Genomic DNA, 26,800 nt, shown 5'->3' with positions numbered 1-26,800 from the left:
TTACGGCAGGGTGGCTACACTACACTAAACTAATTATCCAATCTCTTTTATTAGGTTTATTTTGAAAAGCCAGTGCAAAGAAAATGCACTCATGAAAAAAAAGTACTGGAGGGTTATCTAATCTTTTTGTGTTTTATTTTTTCATGGTCCGTGTGTCTAGGGATGTGGCAGGGGTTGTTCTTGGCCTACATACTTTGTGCTATAAAGTGTTTCTACTTCTCATATAAAAAAAAAGGAGGTATGGAACTAACTATACAGACCCCTGACCCATGCAGTGTTGCTGTAGTTATTGCCCCAGGACCTATTCCAGTCATGTGCTAATAAAATGATATCCCCCACCACAAGGGGCCTAGAAGAATTGGAATACCTTATGTATTAATATTCTTCAGTGAACAGTACATTCTTCACTACAACAGGGCAGGCAGACTGGCAGCATGGCAGAAGGTAGGAGCAGGAAAGCAGACCTGAGTGAATGCTGGGGCAAGCACTGGATTGAGCCATGCTGGCCATGTGTTAGCTGTGCTGCATTATTGGTTACTAGGATGCTGGAGGTGGGGTAGCTGCCAGTGTCCTAGCAACCAGTGATGCTGCATGGACAGCCATCATGTAGCCTGGGAGACAGGAAGCCGGCACAATCCCGCCAGCATCCTAGTGGGCAACTGGGAACGGGGGAACCTACAGACTGAAGACTGTGCTACACTGTTGGGGCAATTACAGAGTATAATATTTTTATGTAAACCAAATCCAAAAATAATAATGATAATAATGAAAATCTATTTCTGTTTAGTTGCAATAAACACATTTAAATGTCCATAAACCCAGGAAAAAAAGACACCAACCTTAATCTCATCCAACTGCTTAGACATGTGAAAGATACCAAAACATTTCTGTGCTAAACAGGAAAAGGATGTTAGATTACATGTGACATGTAGTGGAGTAATACATGGCTGAACATGCAGTCGGAGACATTTTCATACCATAGTTGATACTGATGTTGAGCTCTCTGTAGCCCTGCAGTCCGTTGCACTCCCCCCACTGTTTGAATTTTTCCAGCTCAGCTTCGGAAAGTGAAGTCCCTTTTGCTAATGGAATGGCATAACAAAATGTTAAAGTCTATATCAGGGCAAAATAGAAAAAGAAGAAAAACATAGGAAGTACATCTCTGCAATACAGGCACATTCCCCTATTGTTTATCGTTGCAACAACCAGCATTTTTGTGGACTGAGTGGTGTCAGCCCTGCCACGTTGTGTTTTGCTAAACTACTCAAATTCTCCATTTCTCCTACCATAATCACTAATTGTTCTGTAGTCCAAAATAAGAAAAAGGGAGGCTAATTAGACTCATTAAAATAACACAGGAAGTGTGCACAGAACATAGGACAGCTCTGAATTTCTTATATGATCAATAGGCATTTTTTGGACCTATCAAACAGATAGAACAAAATGCTTTCGATGGTATATTCAATAAGACAGAATACCCATACAGATCATGGTGAGAAGGGCTAAAGCAGGGGTATCCAACCTTTTGATCTTCCTGGGCCACATTGTAAGAAGAGGAATTGTCTTGGGCCACACATAAAATACACTAATTATAAGGATAGCTGAGAAGTAGAAAAAGTCAGGCTGACCACAAGTTAATGGTCACTGATATAGATTATGTACCTGAGATATAAAACATAATTTTTTTTGTAATATTTTTTAAATTATAAAATTAAAAGAAGGCAACATACATGGCTGTATCTGGGGGGGTGCTGGGGTTGGCTGCGACTCCACAGGTTTCAGTTGCTCCCCCCCAAAGTCCCCCACCCACAACCTCTCCTTTTCCTCCCTACACAATGCTGGAGCTCTTCAAAAAACAGCAGCTCTGGCATTCTTCCAGCCGTGCCTGGATACTTAGTGCCGGCCACGGCGGCTACAATGCTTGCATGGCATCCCCGGCATCTCTCTATGCATGCTGGTGCCTAGCTTGTCCATTTTGGCCGCCGTGGCTTCTATGCTTGCATGGTGTGCCTCCAGATATGCCCTATTGTTTTATTGGCACTCTGATGTAACCAATAAACTACACTTCAAGAATTCCAGTGTTGCCGGCTCTTTCTATTGTTTATGTACCTCCAGACATGCCCAGGCCACAAGCTGAACTCTTTTGGGCTGCATGCAGCCCATGGGCCGTGGCTTGGACACTCCTTGGCTAAAGGAAGCAAAAAGCCCCCCATCTCAACTAATGTGCAGCACTGTGAAGCTTTCTTAAAAAAAGAATGTCCCATTCCATCACAAACCCAAAAATAAGAGGGTTTTTCCTTATTTCAGGACATTGGCCCAAGACATGGAAGTCATTTCTTTATGTCCCATCAGCCAGATGCACATACAGAACCGTTGGTGTATAGTGCAAATGCAGCCTAATATTATACTGCATAAATGTTAGATTTATTCCAAACGACAAACTATTCAATGGTATTTCTAATAGACCACAAAGGAGCAAATAACAGATGTTTATTGATAGTGATTACACTTTCAAGCCCAACTCCAGGCACAACAAAAAACATACACTTGCAGTGGGGCCTCCGACTGGTAAAATGCTTGTTGAGTCTAGGGGTGCATGAATTATGTATTGTAATATAATGTAATACTTACCTTTTTTCTTGCTCCAGCAGGATCCCTTCAGCGTGTGACCAGCCTCATAAAGCCTCCCCTCTAAGGCACTCCTGGCCAAAGGTTGCATGCCTGTCACCTCCAGTGATGACAATGAAGGACCACCCATGACCTGGGGTGTTGGGGAGAAGAGGACGTTGCAGAAGCCAGTATGAGCAGGGGATAGGGTAATACTGCCTGTGTAGTTACCCCTAGACACAGGGCCGGTGCTAGACTATTTTGCGCCCTAGGCAAGACCAGCTACTTGCACCCCCCCAAAAAACTGTACACATTGCCTCCCTTCCTGCACATAATGCCCCCCCCTTTAACCCTACACTCCCTACCTGAACACACTGCCCCCCCTTCCTGTACACAGTGCCCCCCCTTTAACGCTACACCCTCTTCCTGCATACACTCCTGTATACTCTGCCCTCTTTAATCCTTCACCCCTCTTCCTCTACCCACTGCTCTCCTTTAACCCTACACCTCCCTTCCTGAACACATTGCCCCCCCCCCCCTTCCTGCACACAGTGCCTCCCCTTTAATGCTACACACTCTTCCTGCACACGTTGCCCTCCTTTAATGCTTCACCCCCTTTAACCCTACACCCCCCTTCCTATACACACTGCCCCCCTCTCTAGAGGTGACATCCACTGGGGATGAGGAGGTGACAGGAGAGAAATGTGGCACTGGCCATGGCTGCGCCCTAGGTGGCAGTGCGCCCTAGGCGGCTGCCTAGTTCGCCTAGTAGTAGCACCGGCCCTGCCTAGACATAACCCTTGCAATGATGAGAGAGGGTTGCTCATTGCAAGGGTAGATTTTTTTAAATTCCTAGTATCGGGCTTTAGCATTTTAGGTGGATGTTGGCATTTTGGATGACCACAATGAGTCCATAAATATGCCCACCTACTGGGCTAATGCAGAGGTCTCATTCTACTTTCTATATACATGTGTTGGGTGCATTGTAAAGCAGTTTAGATGCAAGCAATGGATCTGCAGGACAGAGACACAAAGTTCAGTATAAAGTGCAGACTACATACACCTGCCTCTAATTTTACAGATACAAATCACATGGATTTACCTTTTAAACACAAAGAAAGGAGAAATATCCTTACAACCATAAAAGTGCGACGAGCCAGAACCGCAGGGGAGACACGTGAGGTGCACGGTGGGCCGATGAGAGACAGCAATAATACAGTTCATCGGTTTACTCACTGGGCTGGTCGCGCAGTGAAGAGGAAGACAGCAGGAAATCCTCCGGGGCACGCTCTGTGATAGGGAAACTCCAGCCAAGATGGTGGTTGAGGTACCCGTGATGACAGGGGTGTTTAGAGTGCTTGTGGTGGCTGGGTCCCTTGATGGTATTTGTCGTGACGCCAGTACCGTTAATGGTGGTACAACCAGTTGTAATAGCAATAGTGAAGAATGAGGTAGACAGTGGTAGGATACAACTCACAACTTTTACTGTGACTGGTTTTGATTGCAGCATAAACATCCAGATAGAATACAGTCTCTGGGTAAATAGAGGAATTTTGCTGATCCACTGTTAATAGGCTTTAGTAATGCTGGACTCAGGCTGTGGTTCAGTATAATGCTTACTTGTTTGTGATCCCTTTTGAATCCAGAGACATTGGTGAGCTTGCCAGTGGCTAAGAAATCCTTCACCTTTATTCTCAAAGGTCTTTGCTGCAGTTTGGTGGCTTTTACCCTTTGATTTGAGCAGTTCCAATTTGTCCCTTCTCTGGACTGACCTTCTCTAACCTCTACATCACAGGTGTCAAACACAAGGCCCGTGGGCCGAATGCGGCCCCCATGCCATTTCATGTGGCCCTTGCACCTCTCCTGCAGCTGCGGCACCCCCTTTGTCTCTGTAGTCAGCAGCAGAGAGGACAGAACTCCTTTGCCAGATCCTGTGCAGCTGCAGAAAGGCACCCCCCTTCCTTTCTCAGCAATTCGCAGCAGAGAGGAGGGCAGACCTCCTCCTACAGATCCTGCACCTCTCTGTGCAGCCGCAACACCACCTTGCCTTTGCCTCTGGACATCTAATCCTACAAATATAACTGGCCCTTTGAGGGCAACCATAATGCTGATGCGGCTCTCGATTAAATAGAGTTTGACACCCCTGCTCTACATGGTGCTTCTCTCTGTACACACTGACTTCCTGAACTGAACACTGACCACAGATAAACCTGAGCTGGGATAGATATCCCAAAGTGGTGCTATCCCCATCTTGTGGTGGGAAGTATGAAGCACACTTGATCAGCCTATGAACAGGGATACCACAGGTGTAGCAATGCACATGACATGCAATACAGCGATGACAAAGAAGTAATACATTTGCAGTTCCCACGTGTCATGAGTGGGACGCTGTAAAAGGTGTCCCCAATCCCTCCATAGTCACTAAAGCCACAGTCATATTTAGTACCCTATCTAAAGTACAAACCCATGTTTACTGTCTAGAATAATATAGCTTAACTTAGTGTCCAGGCTTCTAGTAATTAATCTTGTGTTGGTGGGGGGCCAAGGGCATTAGTCCTAGAGTGGTACAAAAGTACCTGCACATTTAGAAGAATGTAATCCATAGCTCCCAACTGCCACTGATTTCGAGGGACTGTCCCTGATTTGGAACAATGTCCCCCTGTCCCTCTTTCCTCCTCATTTGTCCCTCATTTTGGTCTGATCTGTATATTTGTATATAAAATGCACTTTTTATCTTTCAAAAAGTGTTCGAAAAAAGCACTTGTGGGTTACAAATCATTGTTTTTGTATAATTCTCCTTTAACCACTTCTGGACCGGAAGATTTTCCCCCTTAATGACCAGGCCATTTTTTGCGATGCAGCACTGCGTTACTTTAACGGACAATTAAGCGGCCGTGCGATGCTGTACCTAAACAAAAATTTATGTCCTTTTTTTCCCCACAAATAGAGCTTTCTTTTGGTGGTATTTGATCACTTGAGCGATTTTTTTTTTTTTGCGCTATAAACAAAAATAGAGCAATGATTCTGAAAAAAATATATATATATTTTTTACTTTCTGCTATAAAACATTCCCAAAAAAAGAAATCAAATGTTTTCACCAGTGTAGGCCAATATGTATTCTGCCATAACAATGTTGTTGTAATTGTGCAGTGACAATGTTGAAAAAAAAAAAAAAAAAAACAATATTTTTCACAGTCTGCTATATAACATCCCCCCCCCCCCCCCAAAAAGGAAAAAAAAAACATTTTTTTTTACTTTTAAGCCAATTTGTATTCTGCTACATATTTTTGGTAAATAAAAATCGCAATAAGCGTATTTTGATTGGTTTGCGCAAAAGTTATCATGTCTACTAACTACGGGATAGATTTATGTCATTTTTATTGTTTTTTTTTTTTAACTAGTAATGGCGGCGATCTGCGATTTTTAGCGGCATTTCGACATTGCAGCAGACAGATCAAACCCCTAACTGACATTTTTTACTCTTTGGGAGGACCAGTGACATTACTGCAGTAATCAGTGCTAAAAATATGCACTGTACTGTAATAATGACACTGGCAGGGAAGGTGTTAACAGTGTGGGTAATCAAGGGGTTAAATGTGTACCTAGGGGAGTGATTCTTACTGTATGGGGGCTGGGCTTGTGAAATGATTATAGAGACCTGTGATCCTATATAAGGATCACAGGAGCTCTGTGATCATTCCAGAAAGAAGAACGGTCAGCTGTGTTTACAACAGCTTCTCTCTCAGCGGGGAGCGAGCACGGGTGTCAGGTGGCAATCGGAGTCGCCTGCCCGGTGCATCCGAGTCCCCGCTGCCGAGTGGGAGCTGACCTCATAGGGCTACGTCGGTTCACGCAGAAGGGCCAGCCTGCCGCAGTATATCTGCGGCGGGCGGTCCGAAAGAGGTTAAAGAGGGAGTGGCATGGGGTGTGTCCTATGCCTATATAATTTTGCTAATAGGTGTCCCTTGTTCCCATCTCAAAAAGTTAGGAGATATGTGTAATCTAATTTTATTATTATATTTTTTAGAGATGTTGCATATTTATTTTTACATCCATGCAGGGGGTCCACAGACCTAATCCTGTTTAACCACTTGCCGACCAGTCACCGTAGTTATACTGCAGCAGGTTGGCTCTGTTACGCGAAACAACGTACCTGTATGTCGTTTTATGTAGCAGTTAGTGGGGGCACGCGGACGCACCGATTGGCTAGAGGGGGAGCCAATCAGCAGGTCCGGTGGATGCAATGTCCGCCGGACACCTGGGATCCCTCCCCATGGAGGCAGAACTGTGGTCTTACCGAAGTAAACATGGTTTACCGCTGTTCTGTCAGTGATGAACACAGGAATCCTGTTTTCCTCTTATTTAGAAACACAGGTCTCTGTGTTCATCCAGTAAGTAAATCCCCATACAAAGTTAGAAAGCACCCCATAGGCACACATTTAACCCTTTGATCGCCCCTGCTGTTAACCCCTTCCTGCCAGTGTCATTAGTACAGTAACAGTGCAGATTTTTAGCACCGATTATTGTAGTAATGTCACTGCTCCCCTCAATAGTGTCAAAAATGTCAGTTGGGTGTCCGATCTGTCCGCCACAATGTCACAGTCCCGCTAAAAATCGCTGATCGCCGCCATTAGTAGAAAAAAAATATAAACAACAATGACATAAATCTTTGCCCTAGTTTGTAGACGCGATAACTTTCATGCAAACCAACCAATATACACTTACTAGGATTTTTTTCTACCAAAAATATATAGCAGAATACGTATTGGCCTACACTGGTGAAAACATTTGATTTCTTTTTTTTTTGGGAATGTTTTATAGCAGAAAGTAAAAAAAAATATATATATATTTTTTTAGAATTGTTGCTCTTTTTTTTGTTTATAGCGCAAAAAATAAAAATTGCAGAGGTGATGAAAATGCCACCAAAAGAAAGCTCTATTTGTGGGAAAAAAAGGACATCAATTTTTTTTGGGTACAGCGTCGCACGACCGCACAATTGTCAGTTAAAGTAACGCAGTGCTGCATTGCAAAAAATGGCCTTGTCATTAAGGGTGTCAAACCTTCCAGTCTTTAAGTGGTTAAAAGAGGATCTTTTGAGAATCTGGCTTTGTTTTTATGTTAAAAACGTTTATGTTAAAAATGCATAAAAAAGCTGTAGATTCTGTAGTACAAATAAAAATAAAACACAAGAAGGCAGAAGAACACCACCTCTAGCATTAGGTGTAAAGTAGGTTTACGATTGTGTTAAAAATGCATATAAAATAGTCTTGAAAGTTGCAGTACAATAAAAATACCACAAGATGGCAGACGGACACCACCTCCATAGTGGTAAAGGCATTCTTATACAGAAACCATGTAGTCAAAATAAATAAATCAGTAAACTTGCTTAAAAAGGAAGCATAAGCTTTAGGGCCTGTTAACATCTGTGTGTTATAAAAGGCAATATGCTTTTTTGTAAACACATATTGTGCTTTTAGTAAGTTTTTAATTCAACACATAATTTACACTGCTCAAAAAAAATAAAGGAACACTTTGAAAACACATCAGATCTCAGTGGAGAAATATCTCATGCTGGATATCTATACTGATATGGACTGGATAATGTATTAGGAACGAAAGAATGCCACATAGTTTGATGGAAATGAAAATGATCAACCTACAGAGGGCTGAATTCAAAGACCCCACCGAAAATCAAAGTGAAAAAAACGATGCAGCAAGCTAGTCTATTTTGCTGAAATTTTATTGCAGCAACTCAAAATGGTACTCAGTAGTTTGTATGGCCCCCATGTGCTTGTATGCATGCCTGACAACGTCGGGGCATGCTCCTAAAGAGATGACGGATGGTGTCCTGGGGTATTTCCTCCCAGATCTGGACCAGGGCATCGCTGAGCTCCTGAACAGACTTAGGTGAAACCTGGCGGCGTTGGATGGATCGAAACATAATGTCCCAGAGGTGTTCTATTGGATTTAGGTCAGGCGATCAATGGTATCAATTTCTTTATCCTCCAGGAACTGGCTACATATCCTCACCCCATGAGGCTGGGCATTGTCATGCACCAGGAGGAACCCAGGACCCACTGCACCAGCGTAGGGTCTGACAATGGGTCCAAGGATTTTATTCTGATACCTAATGGCAGTTAGGGGGCCATTGTCTAGCCTGTAGAGGTTTCTGCGTCCCTCCATAGATATGCCTCTACAGACCATCATTGGCCCACCATCAAACCGGTCATGCTGAACGATGTTACAGGCAGCATAATGTTCTCCACGGCTTCTCCAGACCCTTTTTCGTCTGTCACATGTGATCAGGGTGAACCTGCTCTTGTCTGTGAAAAGCACAGGGCACCAGTGGCAGACCTGCCATTTCTGGTGTTCAATGGCAAATGCCAATCGAACTCCATGGTGCTGAAAAGTAAGCACAGGGCTCACTAGAGGACGTTGGGCCCTCAGGCCACCCTCATGAAGTCTGTTTGGTCAGAAACATTCACACAGGTGGCCTGCTGGAGGTCATTTTGTAGGGCTCTGGCAGTGCTCATCCTGTTCCTCCTTCCACAAAGGGGCAGATATCGGTCCTGCTGGGGGGTTAAGGACCTTCTACGGCCCTGTCCAGCTCTCCTAGAGTAACTGCCTGTCTCCTGGAATCTCCTCTATGCTCTTAAGACTGTGCTTGGAGACACAGAAAACCTTCTGGCAATGGAACGTATTGATGTGCCATCCTGGAGGAGCTGGACTGCTTGTGCAACCTCTATAGGGTCCATGCTACCAGTAGTGACACTGACCCTAGCCAAATGCAAAACTAGTAAAAAATTGAATAAGGAAAAAACTGTCAGTGACCTCCACCTGTAAAACCATTCCTGTTTTTAAGGTTGTCTCATTATTGCCCATCTAGTGCACCTGTTGTTATTTTATTTAACACCAAAGCAACTAAAACTGATTACCAACCCCCTCTGCTACCCAACTGACCAGATCAATATCCAAGGAGTTTAATTGACTTGATGCTATACTCTGATTAAAAAGTGTGCCCTTCATTTTTTAGCAGTATATTATACATGCTCTTCATTTTTTCCCTATCTGGTCACCTGGGAAAATGTATACAGTATGTAAAAAAAAGCACTTGAAAATGTGCATTGAGTTTTAGTGTGCTACCATTGACTATAATGAAAGGCAAGTTTTTTACTCAGGACTTTTTATAAGTGCAATGCACTGCAGCACACAAATATTGTTTGGTAGATACAATTCAGCGCTGTCATAAACCTACGCTAGCAGGGTCTGCAAAAGACACCTAATGAGGCCTGTCGTAAATGGCCCTGTTGTAAATATCCTGGCAGAGCTGCTTAACGGCCGGTTCCCAATAGAGCGATGACAAACATCGCATGGGATTTGCATCACATTGCTGTGCAGATTACATGTGATGTCTGTGCGATGCAAATTCAGCCATACAAACTATGGCTATATACAACTGTGTAAAATGAAGTTAAAACAGTGCTAGTATCACATAAGAAATTCGCTGGTGAGTATAATATAGGTTCTAAAAGTGCAAGGTGATCAATATATATAATATATAAAAATATGTATAAAAATATATAAATATATAAATATGAACCAGCAACAAATCACAATAAGTCACAATAAATATTCCTAAAATAGTCCTTCAATCTTGGTGCAATAAAATAAGGTGCTCAGGTGCAGAAACCGTCCGATCAAGCAGTGCTCAAGTGAGTGGCCCGTCCCTCCAGGTCCCCTACTCACCACAGGTATGTATCACAAACACTTGATAAGATCATATATGGCTTAGGCAACCAGGCTTCGATATGGATGGTTCCAGGAAAAGGAATGCCTTAATATAGGATCGCTCTGTATCTGCAATCAGTTCCCATGAACAGGTTGCGATTTTGATGCGGTGTGGATCTCCAGCGAATTTGTTGTGAATTTGCACTGCATGTAATGTGAACCAAGCCTAAAGTAGAAGTAACGGCGATTTAAAAAAAAATTGCTTCGCAGCTCCCTGCGCTCGGCTGGGCGAGAGCCTTGCCATACCTGTGCCCTCCCATGACTGTGTCCAGTTCAGTCGCTCCTCCTCATGTCTCAGCGCCCGGCTGGGTGAGACACCATCCTGTTCATCCTTCCCTGTTCCCTGCCGGCCAAGATGATTTTGTCACGCCGGAGGATCGTCTGGTAGGCATCCTCTTGCCTCAGTGCACCAGCAGGTCACCAACATCTGGGCTCTACTGATCCCATGAATGGGCCTCCGCCTCTGGATCTCTCCTCGCACCGTCCTCTTCCTCCGGCTGCCGGATGTCAAGGGCATCAGCCGCCTTTATCCTTGGGTGATGAGGTCGCAGCTGGTCGTCCTGGATCTCGTGATGATCGTCCATCGGCCCCACCACCTTGACTGAGTTTCCATCCAGCCTTGATTTGGATCATCGGCGGCTAAATATTAGGCCTCCCGCCGGCAGGGCCAGATTAACGTAGGGGCTATTGGAGCTGCAGCTCCAGGCCCCTACCTTTTATATAGGCCCCGGGTTGGCCATATTCACTGTGACCGCTCTTCTGTCACTTGTAAACACAGAGGTCTGGCTTCTATGCTCGCTTCCCCAGGCAGCTCCCTCAGAACCTCCCCACACAGCGCGAAGGCCTGACAAGGAGGGACAGTTGCCGATGCATGGATGTGTTTATGGGCTTCAGAGACAGCATCCCATGTTGAATTAGGCATGCATGGCTGCACCCTTCCTCCTCTGGGTGCATGCCAAGGCACGGCCCTTAAGGCCCTTCAAAATCCTCAGCACCAAGACCATGATGCTCTTAATCCGGCCCTGCCCGCCGGGCGGAGTTGCAGGGCTATGGCAAACATTTGGGTTTCGCTTTCGATGTGGCCAGAATCCGTTGACGTGGGTGGCATGGTTTATGTTGGTATCAGGTGCTTCTGGAGTGCTTACTTCTTCATGCCTGGGGGGGAATGACATGGGCTACACGTGCTCTGTGGATTTCATCGTGGCTATTAAACAGGATTTGCCCATTGTTATGCAGTCTTTACCAAGGTAGTCATTGTTTGGTCTAAAATAATTCCCTGGATTATTTGGGCCCGGGATATCCCTGGTCCCAGTTTGGAACGCTTTCGCCAAAAGGTTAATTCACAAATTTCCAAGTTTGTTTGCAGGATCGGGGGGATAGTTGTCCGACACAAGGATTTGGAGGGGGATAATGGTGATCTCTTGAGACCAGATGGTGTTCACCTCAATCATATTGTCTGGATATTTTTAACCTCAGCCTCCAGACCGGTGACGAAAAGGTGCTGGCTGCGGTGGGGGGCACTCGTCAGTTAACACTGACGTGCGGGTGGTGGTTTTTTGACCTTGCCAGCAATAAAACTTGGTAATGGGCTATGCCCTTGACTGGAAGTTGAAGTTAGTTTGTTCAGCACTTATGGTAAGGACGGGCCCCATTTGGAATTGTATTGTTACATGTGCTCACAGTACAACTGTGGACAACACTGGTTTAAAGTGTTAGCATGTTCTGTGTTGGAAATTAAATAAAGCTGTGGCCTTGCCCTTTCCAACTCAATTGTTGTAAGTGTGGTGTTTTGTACTGGAGAGGGGGCAAGAGAGTTTCATATGTTAACCGCTTTACGACCGCCCACTGCAGTTCTGTACGTCGGTCGCTCGCAGGAGGCTAGGGGGCGAGTGCGCTTCTGCCACCGCTCATCAGCGAGGATCCCGATACACGGGGCAGGCGGCTCCGTCTGCCGCCTGACACCCGCAATCGCTCCCCGCTGAGAGAGAAGAACGGTCAGCTGTTGTCTACTCCCTGGAATGATAATGGAGCCCATGGGATCCTTCTATATAGGAACACAGGTCTCTAAGGTCATTTCACAAGCCACGCCCCCCACAGTTAGAATCACTCCCCTAGGCTCACATTTAACCCCTTGATCACCCACAATGTTAACCCCTTCCCTGCCAGTGTCATTATTACAGTAACAGTGCATATTTTTTTAGCACTGATTACTGTAGTAATGTCACTGGTCCCTCCAAAAGTGTCAAAAATGTCAGTCAGGGGTCCGATCTGTCTGCCGCAATGTCGCAGTCCCGCAAAAAATCGCAGATCGCCACCATTGCTAGTAAAAAAAATAAAAAACAATAAAAATGACATAAATCTTTCCCGTAGTTAGTAGACGCGATAACTTTTACGCAAACCAACCAAAATACGCTTATTGCAATTTTTTTTACCAAAAATATGTAGCAGAAAACAAATTGGCCTAAAGTGTTAAAACATTTAGATTTTTTATGGGAATGTCATATAGCAGAATGTGAGAAATATTGTTTTTTTTTTTTTTCAAAATTGTCGCTCTTTTTTTGTTTATAGTGCAAAAAATAAAAATCACAGAGGTGATCAAATAACACCAAAAGAAAGCTCTATTTGTGGGAAAGAAAGGACGTCAATTTTGTTTGGGAACAGTGTAGTACGACCGCGCAATTGTTAGTTAAAGCCACGCAGTGCCAAGTTGAAAAAAAGTGGCCTGGTCATTAACCACTTGCCGACCGCCGCACGACTATCTACGTCGGCGGTCAGCCCCTCACAGGCAAACTAACGTAGGGCTACGTTGCTTGCTTGTGAGGGTCTAGGGAGCGAGCGCGCGCCGCCGGAGGCGCGCTCCCGCTCCCGCGTGGTCACGGACACCCCCGCGCGTGTGACCAGCGGACCCGATGTCCGCCGGCCACTCGGCGATCGGCGGGGGAGAGGCAGAATGTCAGGCAGCTTGTGTAAACAAGCGACCTGTCATTCTCCTCACTGTAAAGACACAGATCACATGGATCTACTATGTAGATCCGTTGATCAGTGTCCTTACAGCTCAAGCCACAGCCAATCACAGTAGAAAGCACACCCCTAGGGACACACACAGCCCCTCCCAAATAAAGTTAACCCCTTCACTACCAGTGTATTTTTACAGTAACAGTGCATATATATAGCACTGATTACTGTAGAAATGTCACTGGTAACCCCAAAAGTGTCAAAAATGTCAGTCAGGGGTCCGATCTGTCCGCCGCAATGTCGCAGTACCGCAAAAAAAATCGCAGATCGCCACCATTACGCGTTAAAAAAAAAAAACAACAAAAATGACAAAAATCTTTCCCTTTGTTAGTAAACGCGATAACTTTTGCGCAAACCAATCAAAATACGCTTTTTGCGATTTTTTTTACCAAACATAGGTAGCATAAAACAAATTGGCCGAAAATGTTAAAAAATTTTGATTTTTACATTTTTTTTGGGGGGAATTTCATATAAAAAAAATGTGAAAAATATTGCTATTTTTGCAAAATTGACGCTCTTTTTTTGTTTATAGCGCGTGATCAAAAAATCGCACAGGTGATCAAATACCACCAAAAGAAAGCTCTGTTTGTGGGAAAAAAAGGACGCCAAATTTGTTTAGGTACAGCGTCGCACGACCGCGCAATTGTCCGTTAAAGTCACGCAGTGCCGAATCGCAAAATATCCTCTGGTCGGAATGGGGGTAAAATCTTCCGGGGCTTAAGTGGTTAAGGGGGCAAATCTTTCCGGTCTTAAAGTGGTTAAAGTTGGTTTTCCTAGGCATATGCGCCTCATCAGTCATGAGGGCCTCTTAATCCTCTTGGGAAAGAGAGCCTTGACTGATGGGGCATGGCCAGGAAAGATCAGCCCTTGGGGGGGGTGGAGTCATTGCTTGAGGTGGTTACAGTTGATTGGTCAGCAGGACGGGGTGGGGCCTGAGCTCACTGAAAGTTATTCCCCCCATGGAATGCTGGGTCTTTTGGAACATGTGGATGAAAGAGCTGCCCACCCTCCCACCCCTTTTTTTGATAGTTTGTCACAGCTTTAGCGGCAGTTTTTTGATCTTGCCAGCATTAAAACTTGTTTGTTGTCTGGAAGTTGGAGTTAGTCTGTCCAGCACTTATGGTAATATTCCATTTGGAATTGTATTGTTACGGCACTGGTTTAAAGTGTTAGCATGTTCTGTGTTGGAAATTAAATAAAGCTGTGGCATTGCCCTTTCCAACTCAATTAATGTAAGTGTGGTGTTTTGTATTGGGGAGGGGGCAAGGGAGTTTCATATGTTAAAGTTGGTTTTCCTAGGCGTATGCGCCTCATCAGTCAAGCACAATATGTCTTTACAAAAAAAGCATGTTGCCTTTTACAACACACAGATGTGAACAGGCCCTAAAGCTTATGCTTCCTTTTTGAGCAAGTTTACTGATTTATTTATTTTGACTACATGGTTTCTTTATAATGCCTTTACCACTATGGAGGTGGTGTTCGTCTGCCATCTTGTGGTATTTTTATTGTACTGCAACTGTCCACTTTACACCTAATGCTAGAGGTGGTGTTCTTCTGCCATCTTGTGTTTTATTTTTATTTGTGCTACAATTTTTATTGTACTACAGAATCTACAGCTTTTTTATGCATTTTTAACATAAACGTTCTTAACATAAAAACAAAGCCAGATTCTCAAACGATCCTATTTTAACCACTTAAGAACTGGAAGGTTTTACCTCCTTAATGACCAGGCCATTTTTTGAGATTCTGCACTGCGTTAATTTTACTGACAATTGCGTTGTTGTGCATCTCTGCACTCAAATAAAATTGATGTCCTTTTTCCCCACAAATAGAGATTTCTTTTGGTGGTACTTGATCACCTCTGCGGTTTTTGTGCTACAAAAAAAAAAAAAAATGAGTGACAATTCTGAAAAAAAAAAAAAACAATATTTTTTATATAATAATAGAAATAATATTTAAAACATTCACAATAAAAAAATTGGGGCCAATATGTATTCTGCTAGATATATTTGGTAAAAAAAAAAAAAATCACAATAAGTGTATATTTATTGGTTTGCGCAAAAGTTATATCATCTACAAACTAGGGGAAAGATTTATGTCATTTTTATTTATTTATTTATTTTACTAGTAATGGCGGCGATCAGTGATTTTTAGCGGGACTGCGACATTGCGGTGGACAGATCGGACACCTAACTGACATTTTTGACACTTTTGAGGGGAGCAGTGACATTACTACAGTAATCAGTGCTAAAAATATGCACTGTTACTGTAATAATGACACAGGCAGGGAAGGGGTCAACAGCAGGGGATGATCAAAGGGTTAAATGTGTGCCTAGGGGGTGCTTTATAACTGTGTGGGGGATTTACTTACTGGATGAACTCAGAGACCTGCATTCCTAAATAGGAGGAAAACATGATTCCTGTGTTCATCTCTGACAGAACAGCGGTCTGATGTGTTAACTTCCGCAGATCGCCGTTCTGTCCCCAATGGGGAGTTATCGCGGGTGCCTGGTGAACATCGCGTCTGCCGGACCTGCTGATTGTCTCCCCCTCTAACCAATCGGTGCATCCGCGTGCCCCCACAGGTACGTTGTTTCATGTAACAGAGCCGACCTGGCACCGTATAACTACCGCAGCTTGTCGGCTCCGGAAGGTTTCACCCCCTTAATGACCAGGCGATTCGGCACTGCATTACTTTAATGAAAAATTGTGCGGTCGAGCGACGCTGTACCCAAATACAATTGATGTCCTTTTTTGACCAAAAATAGAGCTTTCTTTTGGTGGTCTTTGATCACCTCTGCGGTTTTCAGATTTTGCGCTATAAACAAAAAAAGAGCGACAATTGTGAAAAAAAACACAATATTTTTTACTTTCTGCTATAAAACATTGCTAAAAAAAAAAATTAAAAAATCAAATTTTCTTTATCAGTTTAGGCTAATTTTTATTCTGCTACATATTTTTGGTAAAAAAAAAAATCCCAAAAAGCGTATTTTAATTGGCTTGCGCAAAAGTTATAGCGGTTACAAACTACGGAATAGATTTTTGGACTTTTTTTTTTGTTTTTATTAGTAATGGCAGCAAGCAGCGATTTTTAGCGGTACTGCAACATTGCGGCGGACAGATCGGACCCCTAACTGACATTTTTGAAACTTTTTGGGGACCAGTGACATTAATACAGTAATCAGCGCTAAATAATATGCACTGTTACTGTATAAATTACACTGGCAGGAAAGGGGTTAACAATGGGGGCGATCAAAGGGGTTAATGTGTGCCTAACTGTGCTTACTGACTGTGGGGGGGGGGAGCGGGAGCCGTCGAGACCGCGTGTACAAAATCACATAGATCTACATGATTTTGCGCAGCTTTGGCACAGTATATCTGCGTGGGACGGTAGCAAGTGGTTAAGGAGAATTTTACAAAAAAAAAAAAGATTAATTAAACCCACAAGTGCTTTTTTTTTTTTATATTGGCTTTTGAAATGTACAAATCCAGCAATTTAAAAATTGGATGGAAGGTTTAGCACTGGGAAACACTTTTTGAAAGATAAAAAGTACATTTTGCATACAACTATATAGATCAGACCAAAATGAGGGATGTAACGGAACCGCAACCCACACTGTACATAAGAGGGGCCTAGGGAGCTGAGAGAGATATTTCCCAACCTAAGGTAAGCTGTGTTCCATATGCCCCCCAACCAAAGTGACTCCCGTCACATCTCTCCCCTTTCGGAAGGAGACTAACACAGGAGGGGACCCCAAATGGGTTTACTTTGAAGTTAGTCTTTAGCTCCAGTCCCCCAACCTCTGCCCCTCTCGTAGAACATAACCCCTGCTGGGGAGAAGTGTGGACTGGTCCTTCTGCCTGGAGTCCATTTAGCCGCTGGAGAGAAGACAGGGTGGCTGGGCTCACTCCATCCTGCTGTTGGGGATCTGGGCCGACTGCCCAGCATCCCTGGGGTATACAAGTGAAGACCGTAGTCACATCCACTACCACAGGAACTCCATCTTTTGTTAGTTGTGGCCAGCAGCACTCTGCCCGGTTGCCAGCTTTTCTGCTGGGTTGCTGTCAGTGAATACCGAAGTCCAATCCACCAATATTAGCTCAAGCTGCCGATGTGAGGTGCCAATTGCATTCTCTCCCTGCAGCTCCTGCGGAGTTGATTGCTGTGGGCATTGGCCAGTAGCGTTCTGCCCAGCTGCCAGCTGTTCCACTGGGAAGTAAAATGAAACATCGGTGGCTTTGCACAAATTCTTCAGGGCCCCCGATTGTTGTATGCCGGGGTCAGCAGCGCCATGCACTGAAGTCAGCTCTTCTGCAGAAGGCTCACCGGGTTTTTCCTCCTTAGCAGAAAAGTTTATTAAATCCCCAGTCTCTGGTGGTGTCTGAGAATCAAGATTCACCGTCTCCTGTCTGTAGAACCCAGAAGATGTTATCGGTGCTGGGCAGAGGCTAGCAGAGCTCTGCCCTGTTGTCAGCACTTGCTGCATCCGCCATAAGACCTCCGCATCTAAGACCGTGGGTGCAAGTGAGCAAAGCACACTATTACTGTGCCATATTGTCGATTCTTCAGCCAGAATTTCCAGACAGTCAGCTGGTACTTCTGGATATTCCCAGGCAAGGGGAGCCCAGCCTTGGCACTGAGAAGAGTCTAGCAGCCTCTCCAGCTCCCATTCCTGAATGGCCAGAAACTCCATATATTCCAGTTCCCAGAGCACTTCTGAGATGTTCAGAATCCTTTCTCTGGAATCCATAATTTCCTCTAACCGCCACTCCAAATCGCTTCCAAAGTTAGGGTGCCCTGACAGCTTCTCGTACAACAGTCCCCGGTCACCGTAGCCAAAGCCTTCCTTTTCGCTGTCATCCGCTATCCAAGGGCATGTTTGGGATACACGCCATCGGAGGGCTCTCTTCCAACTGCATCTTTGCCCAGACCAGCCTGCTTAACTCAGCCGTCTGCTCCTTGTGCGGTGTATCTCCCAAAAACAGCTCCCGCAATCCATACCGCGACCAGTACCTTTTCCTAAATGGAGGTGAGGATTTTTCCCTGGTGGCGCTGCTCAGGAGCTAGCGTTTCCTTCCAGAGATCGAAGCGCACAGAATCATGCCATCCTAGCAGGACCTGCTCTGACACTGGTCCCCTGTGCTGTATCCGCATGTCTCGCAAACCTCCTTCCGAATTCCTCTTCTATGGTGGCTGATATCTGTACCTCTCCTCTTCTGCTATCTGAACCTTGGATCCCGGTGGAGGTTTGGATGTCCCAGACTGCAGGAAGCATCCCACTGCTTGCCACCAATGTAATGGAACCACAACCCACACTGTACTTGTGGTCTTTCGTCAGTTTACGGCTTCCTTGCAGTCATGAACATATATACCAGATTTTCCCAGCCGCCTTCATACAAAGCTAGCCAACAACTTAGCTTGTACAAGTTTTGGAGCCTTCTCCTCTATTGAACAGTTTCACACTCAATTCATACACACATGAGCACATCCCCTCCTGATCAAATTACCACACACAGGTCAGGGGTTGCCTGATTACATTATCATATGCAGATGAAATTGTATACAGAAATAAAATAAACCTGAACTGATTATCTAGCTGCCTGGACAGAATACACATCCCACCTCATTACACAAACAATAAGGAGAGCCTGTCTGACACTGAAGTACAACACACATTAGCAAAAGTGTAAATACAGACCCCATTTGAAGCAATCTAAACTATTAAGTACCCATCTTTCACTCCCAGTGACAGTGAGTACTGTCACAAGGGACAAATGAGAAGAAAAGAGGGACAGAGCGAAATTGCTCCAAATCAGGGACAGTTGGGAGCTATGGATTACAATCTTCTAAATGTGCAGGTACTTTTGTACCAATCTAGGACTAATGCCCTTGGCCCCCCACCAACACAAGATTAATTAATAAAAGCCTGGACAATAAGTTAAGCTATATTATTATAAACAGTAAACATGGGTTTGTACTTTAGATAGGGTACTAAATATGACTGTGGCTTTAGTGACTATGGAGGGATTGGGGACACCTTTTATTGTTGTAAGGATACTTCTCCTTTCTTTGTGTTTAAAAGGTAAATCCATTTGATTTGTATCTGTATTATATCTGCATTGGCCAAGTAGGTGGGCATATTTATGTACTCATTGTGGTCATCAAAAATGCCAACATCTACCTAAAATGCTAAAGTCCGATACTAGGAATTTTAAAAAATCCACCCTTGCAATGAGCAACCCTCCCTCATCATTGCAAGGGTTAAATGCTTATTATGTCTAGGGGTAACTAGAACAGGCAGTATTACCCTATCCCCTGCTCTGACTGGCTTCTGCAGTGTCCTCTTCTCCCCAACACCCCAGGTCGTAGGTGTTCCTTTATTGTCATCACTGGAGGTGGCAGGCATGCAACCTTGGCCAGGAGTGCCTTAGAGGGGAGGCTTTATGAGGCTGGTCACACTGCTGAAGGGATCCTGCTGGAGCAAGAAAAAAGGTAAGTATTACATTATATTACAATACATAATTCATGCACCCCTAGACTCAACAAGCATTTTAACAATCGGAGGCCCCACTGCAAGTGTATGTTTTTTGTTGTGCTTGGGGTTGCGCTTTAAAGTGTAATCACTATCAATAAATATCTGTTATTTGCTCCTTTGTGGTCTATTAGATATGCCATCAGGGGGGAACAGCTCACACACATGTAGGGGGCTCAGGCATCCCTAGGGGCCTGGTTGCCTGGGCTCAAACCAATGAGTTGTTGATGCTGTAGTAACTAGTAATTGCTAAAGCAGGGCGGCTGGAATAGGCTGTCTCTTTGCAGATGTCTCTGCTGGAATAGGCTGTCTCTTTGCTGAATATATTATGATGTCTCTTTGCTGGATTGGGATGTCTCTTTGCTGGACTGGGCCATCTCTTTGCTGGATATATGGGGAGGTCACTTTGCTGGATTGGATTCATTTTCATATATTAGGTTGTAATAGTGTTAAAATAAAAGTGAGTGCATTGAAGGACTCAGTGGAATGGCCAGTGGATGGATTCTGTATGACAGCCAGTGAGTGGGCCTTGGGGAATCTTGGTAGTCAGACCCAGGGGGCCCAGGCCTAAAGCTGTGATAGGGGTCCCAACATTTTTAATGGCTGCCCTGTATACCATTGAATAGTTTGTAGTTTGGAATAAATCTAATATTTATGCTGTATAATATTAGGCTGCATTTGCACTATACACCAACGGTTCTGTATATGTATCTGGTTGATGGGACATAAAGGAATGACTTCCATGCCTCCGGCCACTGTCCTGAAATAAGGGAAAACCCTCTTATTTTCGGAATTTGTGATGAAATGGTATATATATTTTTTTAAGAAAGCTTCACAGTGCTGCACATTAGCTGAGATGGGGGGCTTTTTGATTCCTTTAACCCAGGGCTGTCAAACCCACGGCCCACGGGCTGCATGCAGCCCAAAAGAGTTCAGCTTGAAGCCTGGGCATGTCCGGAGGTACAGAAACAATAAAAAGAGCCGGCAACACTGGAATTCTTGAAGTGTAGTTTATTGGTTACATCGAAGTGCCAATAAAACAATAGCGCATACCTGGAGGTACACCATGCAAGCATAGAAGCCACGGCGGCCAAAAGGGACAAGCTAGGGACCGGCGTGCATATAGAGATGCCAGGGATGCCATGTAAGCGTAGTTGCCGCCGTGACACTAATGCCTCGTACACACGCAACGATTATCGGTCGACTTTTGTCCAGTGTTGTTGTGTTGGTTGAAATGTGCTCTAGACTGCACACAAATTTTCTCGACCAACAAAAACCAACTTCAGAAGTGATGTCATGTGCTGGTTTACTTTCCGTGTGTTTTTTCTTCTCTGAGCATGCCCAGTCTTGCTCATCAGATTTTGTCTGCCGAAATCTGTACTGACTGATGGAAAATTGGTCGTTGTGTTGACAGCCAACAAAAATTTTATAGCCTTCACACCAGATTTTATTCGGCCGAAAAGTCGCAGTCGGTTATCGAAAGCATCATACTAACAAGCCGAAAATCGGGCGATCGGACGTTGGCCGAAAATTCATGGCCAACTATCGATGCGTGTGTACGAGGCATAAGAATCCAGGCACGGCTGGAGGAATGCCAGGGCTGCCATTTTCCAATAGCTCCAGCACTGTGTAGGGAGATAGAGGGGAGGTTGTGGGCGGGGGGCTTTGGGGGGAGCAACTGAAACCAGTGGCTTCTGGCAATGGCACATATTGATGTGCTATCCCGGAGGAGTTGGACTGCCTGTGCAACCTCTATAAGGTGCAGGTATCAACTCATGCTACCAGTAGTGACACTGACCCCCCTAGCCAAATGCAAAAATATATTTCAGAAGTATTTTCCTCCTAAATTGGTTGCCGATTTGCACTGCATCTAATGTGAACCGAGCCTAAAGTAGAACTAAAGCCAATTTAAAAAAAAAATATTACAAACCCGATTCCAAAAAACTTGGGACACTGTAAAAATTGTGAGTAAAAAAGGAATGGACTAATTTACAAATCTCATAAATTTATATTTTATTCACAATTTAATATAGATAACATGTCAAATGTTGAAAGTGAGACATTTTGAAATATCATGCCAAATATTGGCTCATTTTGGATTTCATGAGAGCTACACATTCCAAAAAAGTTGGGACAGGTAGCAATAAGAGGCTGGAAAAGTTAAATGTACATATATGGAACAGCTGGAGGACCACTTTGCAACTTATTAGGTTAATTGGCAACATGATTGGGTACAAAAAGAGCCTCTCAGAGTGGCAGTGTCTCTCAGAAGTCAAGATGGGCAGAGGATCACCAATTCCCCCAATGCTGTGGCGAAAAATAGTGGAGCAATATCAGAAAAGAGTTTCTCAGAGAAAAATGGCAAAGAGTTTGAAGTTCTCATCATCTACAGTGCATAATATCATCCAAAGATTCAGAGAATCTGGAACAATCTCTGTGTCTAAGGGTACAGGCCGGAAAACCATACTGAATGCCCGTGATCTTCGGGCCCTTAGACGGCACTGCATCACATACAGGAATGCTACTGTAATGGAAATCACAACATGGGCTCAGGAATACTTCCAGAAAACATTGCCGGTGAACACAATCCACCGTGCCATTCGCTGTTGCCGGCTAAAACTCTACAGGCTAAAAAAGAAGCCGTATCTAGACATGATCCATAAGCACAGGCGTTTTCTCTGGGCCAAGGGTCATTTAAAATGGACTGTGGCAAAGTGGAAAACTGTTCTGTGGTCAGACGAATCAAAATTTGAAGTTCTTTTTGGAAAACTGGGATGCCATGTCATCCGGACTAAAGAGGACAAGGACAACTGAAGTGGTTATCAGCGCTCTCTGATGGTATGGGGTTGCATGAGTGCATGTGGCATGGGCAGCTTACACATCTGGAAAGGCATCATCAATGCTGAAAGGTATATACAAGTTCTTGAACAACATATGCTCCCATCCAGATGTCGTCTCTTTCAGGGAAGACCTTGCATTTTCCAACATGACAATGCCGACCACATACTGCATCAATTACAACATCATGGCTGCATAGAAGAAGGATCTGGGTACTGAAATGGCCAACCTGCAGTCCAGATCTTTCACCCATAGAAAACATTTTGTGCATCACAGAGGAAGATGCGACAAAGAAGACCTAAGACAGTTGAGCAACTAGAAGCCTGTATTAGACAAGAATGGGACAACATTCCTATTCCTAAACTTGAGCAACTTGTCTCCTCAGTCCCCAGATGTTTGCAGACTGTTATAAAAAGAAGATGCCACACAGTGGTAAACATGGCCTTGTCCCAACTTTTTTGAGATGTGTTGATGCCATTAAATTTAAAATCAACTTATTTTTCCCTTAAAATTATACATTTTCTCAGTTTAAACCTTTTATATGTCATCTATGTTGTATTCTGTATAAAATATCGAAATTTGAAAATTCCACATCATTGCATTCTGTTTTTATTCCCAATTTGTACAGTGTCCCAACTTTTTTGGAAACGGATTTGTAGATAGAGTAAGGGAAGGGTTATAACCCTTGTTAGTTTTTATGCCATGTGTGTCCCATTGGGGAGATTTCCCTTCACTTCCTGTCCCACAACACAGGAAGTGAGAAGAAAACCCTCCAGAGTGAGGGAATCCCTGGTTATCACCAGAACTAGTGTTCCCATTGGAAGATTTCCTCTGTATTTCTGTTCTGTTGACAACCCAAAATTTAGGATTTTCTTTCATTTTCACTTTCAGTGATAATGGTAAACAGGACAAACAGAGAGGGTGACAGCGATAAAAAAAAAAAAGAAACTGACAGGTGTTCTAATCCTTCTCCACTCTAAGCCCCCATTCACATTGAGTGTGGCTTTGAAATCTTGCGATCTCACCTGAAATCCCACAATTTCAAAGCCATAGATCAGTACAACTTCAGGCACAGATGTCTATTGAAGTCACCCCCAAAATCGCCAAAAGTAATGCATGTACTGCTTTTTCAAATCGATGCGGCACCACAAAGTCGGCGTCGCATCAATTTGAACAGTGCCATTGCCAGCAATAGGCTGCGACCTGTCATGTGAATTGACCTGTCAAATTGCATGACAAATCGCTCCATTGTAATGGGGTCAACACTAAAAAAAGTTTTGCTTTTTGTTAGTTTAGTTCATAGTTGAAGCTATGAGAGCCAAAACTTATACATAATCCATAATTCCTGCCATGATTGAGTTACCTTTAAAAAACATAGTTGCACAAATGAATAATAACATACCAATCAGGTAGATATCAAACATACCTATATTTTGCAAGGACTAGCAGGCTAATGAGACGCATTAGACTTCCTAGGAGGGACATACTTCAGAAATATATATCTAACAAATCCTAATTTCATACTACTAAATAATATGCTCATTGTCAGGTAGTGAAATCTTTTCAGGTGGAAATAAAGAAGTATTTACAAAAGGTGGCTATAAGGATGTGTGCGGTCAGTGGAGCTGTTTTTCAACAGCCATCAAAGGGACAAGAGAAGACGGCTGCTCTAGCATATATAAACCTTCATGGATCACCAAATCTATGAAAGGATGAGAATTGCATTTTTGAGGGCCAGTGTATCTACTATATCAGATTAGACAGTGTGCAATTGAATAGGACTCTGCATGGAATCAAAGACCAGGCAAACTTTAATTAAGCATTTTTAAACCCATTTAATTTACTGTTGCTTATTTCTGTTTTGCAATGGACGGAACTCCATCCAAAAGGGGAAGCTCTGCTTATTTGCCTCCTCCCCTCCTCCACTGCTACATTTGGCACTTTTTTTTTTTTTGGGGGGGGGGGGGATGCGGGTACCTGGTTTTGACAGGTATCCGCTCCTACTTCTTGCTGATCTTGCCACTGCAGGGTTAGCAGGAAGTTCGGCCTCCCTCCTCCTTCCCCTGTTGCTTCACAAAGCTCAGCGCGCTTTGCGCATGTGCAGTAGAGAGCCGACTGTGCAGCTGCAAGGCTCCGCTGCTGGTTTCCTTCAGTGGGGATGGCAACAGCAGCACCCAAAAGCCAACTGAAAAATGGGCGCGGGTGAAGATTCGTGGACAGGTAAGTGTCTTTCCTAATATTAAAATTCAGAAGCCACACTATTTGTAGCTGCTGACTTTTTCCTGAAGGAGCCTAGACCTCCTCTTTAAAGAACTTTGCCTCTGTAAAGAGCTACCATTGTGTAAAAGTCTGTAACATTCACCCATTACTGTGCTCGGGACCGGGATGGCAAGTGCCACCAGGTAGAGGGGAGCGAGCCAAGCGGACTTGCATCTGCTCTCCTCCCCTTCTTCTTGCTGACTCAGATAGGACATGTAAAACGCCACTTCCGGGTCCCCCTTTCACTTTCACCTGCCAGCATGGTCGGTAAAAAATCAAATGCAGTGCGATCTGCACTGCATTCGATTCACTGGAACACAGATGAAAACAGCCAAGGTCTCACTAAAGAGAACCTGCCACCAAAATATCATTACAAAGGGGACTTTTGCCCCCTATGTGACGGAACAAAAAGTTAAGTCAAATAAACTCCCCCCCCCAAAAAAAAAATGTTGAGCCCCCACTACCAAATACATGCACTTTCGAATGTAAATGCACGCGTCAGGGGTGCCTACGCACTAAAGCGTCGATTGCGATACCCATTTTACTTATCGCCGAGCGTGTTGGAGTGAGAGTAGTAATTCCAGCTCCAGAGCTCCTGCGTAACACTAAACTGATGACCTGTAGAGGCTTTTAAAATGTGGCCAATGGGAAATGTAGAGTAGCGAAGTTTGTTGCTATTTCACAGGTGCATACAATTTTAAGGTAAGACATGTTGGGTGTCTATTTACTCGGCGCAACCTCATCTTTTATATTTTACCAAAAATTGGTAATTTATTGCATTTGAGTGCCTTAAATTAACTTTAGTGTATTTTTCACTGATATTTTTGGGGGTTTTATGTAATCTTCAGGCCTAAAACTATTTTATAAACGTGTGTGCAAAAAACGAAAAATTGGCCCTGGTAGCGAAAGGGTTAAAGGTCAGAAATGGAACTGCAGATGCTGTAAATGGCGCATGCTTACATCAAAATACACATAAATTCTATCTAAAGGGTAACTGCTCAGTTAACCTTACCCAGTGACAATCACTCTCTATATGCTTGTGCTTAGATTATTGTCCAGTGATCTGGAAAATCTTTGGGGGGGGGGGGGGTTGAGCATGTATTTGTCACATTCTGGGGGCAGCAGTGAGATTATCACATTGAGGACTGGAAACCTTCGGCCTGGGGGGTGGGGCCAATACAGCCACCATACAAAGTGTGCTATAGTGCGACAGTGATTGGTGGACATGGAAAGGTGGATGTCCTAAAGAACATAATTCATTATCTCACATCTTTACATCTTCCAGCTTATTTTGTGGCTCTTGGGATGTATTCACATGACTTCTCTGATCCACAAAGGAAATTGGTGCTGGAAGACTTCACTCTGCTTGGATCACAGCCTGGAACAGATTACTGGCAGCTATATAACACATATTATACCCATCATGTGTCACTGACTGCATGTACAGCACTGACTGACGTCTGAATGGGGAAGTATCATCACTCGGAACCACCAGCCCAGCGTATCTTATTAGTAGTGACCCGGGGGCAAATGCCCCCAGCCCAGTCTTCTCCTGTATTTCAATGACCCTCATTGCATTATGCTGGCAATGGCAACAAAAGGTTGATAACCTCTGCATTATGGAGTAGTGCTCCTTGTGGCTTTGATAAGTATACTTACTAAACAAAGCAGATACTTTCACCCCGTTATTCGTTCTCAGCTGTAGGATCACGCTGTCTGGCTGAGTCTGGGTAAATGTCATAATACCAGTAATTCCTAAA

At 44.0% G+C, this 26,800-nt stretch overlaps 1 protein-coding gene across 1 annotated transcript in view; it reads right to left on the bottom strand.

Moving 5' to 3' along the window:
• Positions 1 to 26,800, bottom strand: part of LOC309560647 (uncharacterized protein) — an 89,981-nt gene that overhangs the window by 44,334 nt on the left and 18,847 nt on the right. The window contains exons 4-6 of the mRNA XM_082264267.1: positions 26,700 to 26,795; positions 978 to 1,082; positions 840 to 892 (exon numbers count right to left, since the gene is read on the bottom strand). Of these exons, the coding sequence (XP_082120393.1) occupies positions 840 to 892; positions 978 to 1,082; positions 26,700 to 26,795 (254 nt within the window). The remainder of the gene's footprint in view (positions 1 to 839; positions 893 to 977; positions 1,083 to 26,699; positions 26,796 to 26,800) is intronic.

Source organism: Pelophylax lessonae (assembly GCF_965119305.1).
Source record: "Pelophylax lessonae genome assembly, chromosome: 7".
Lineage (NCBI taxonomy): Eukaryota > Metazoa > Chordata > Amphibia > Anura > Ranidae > Pelophylax > Pelophylax lessonae.
This window is presented reverse-complemented; position numbering and strand designations above follow the sequence as displayed.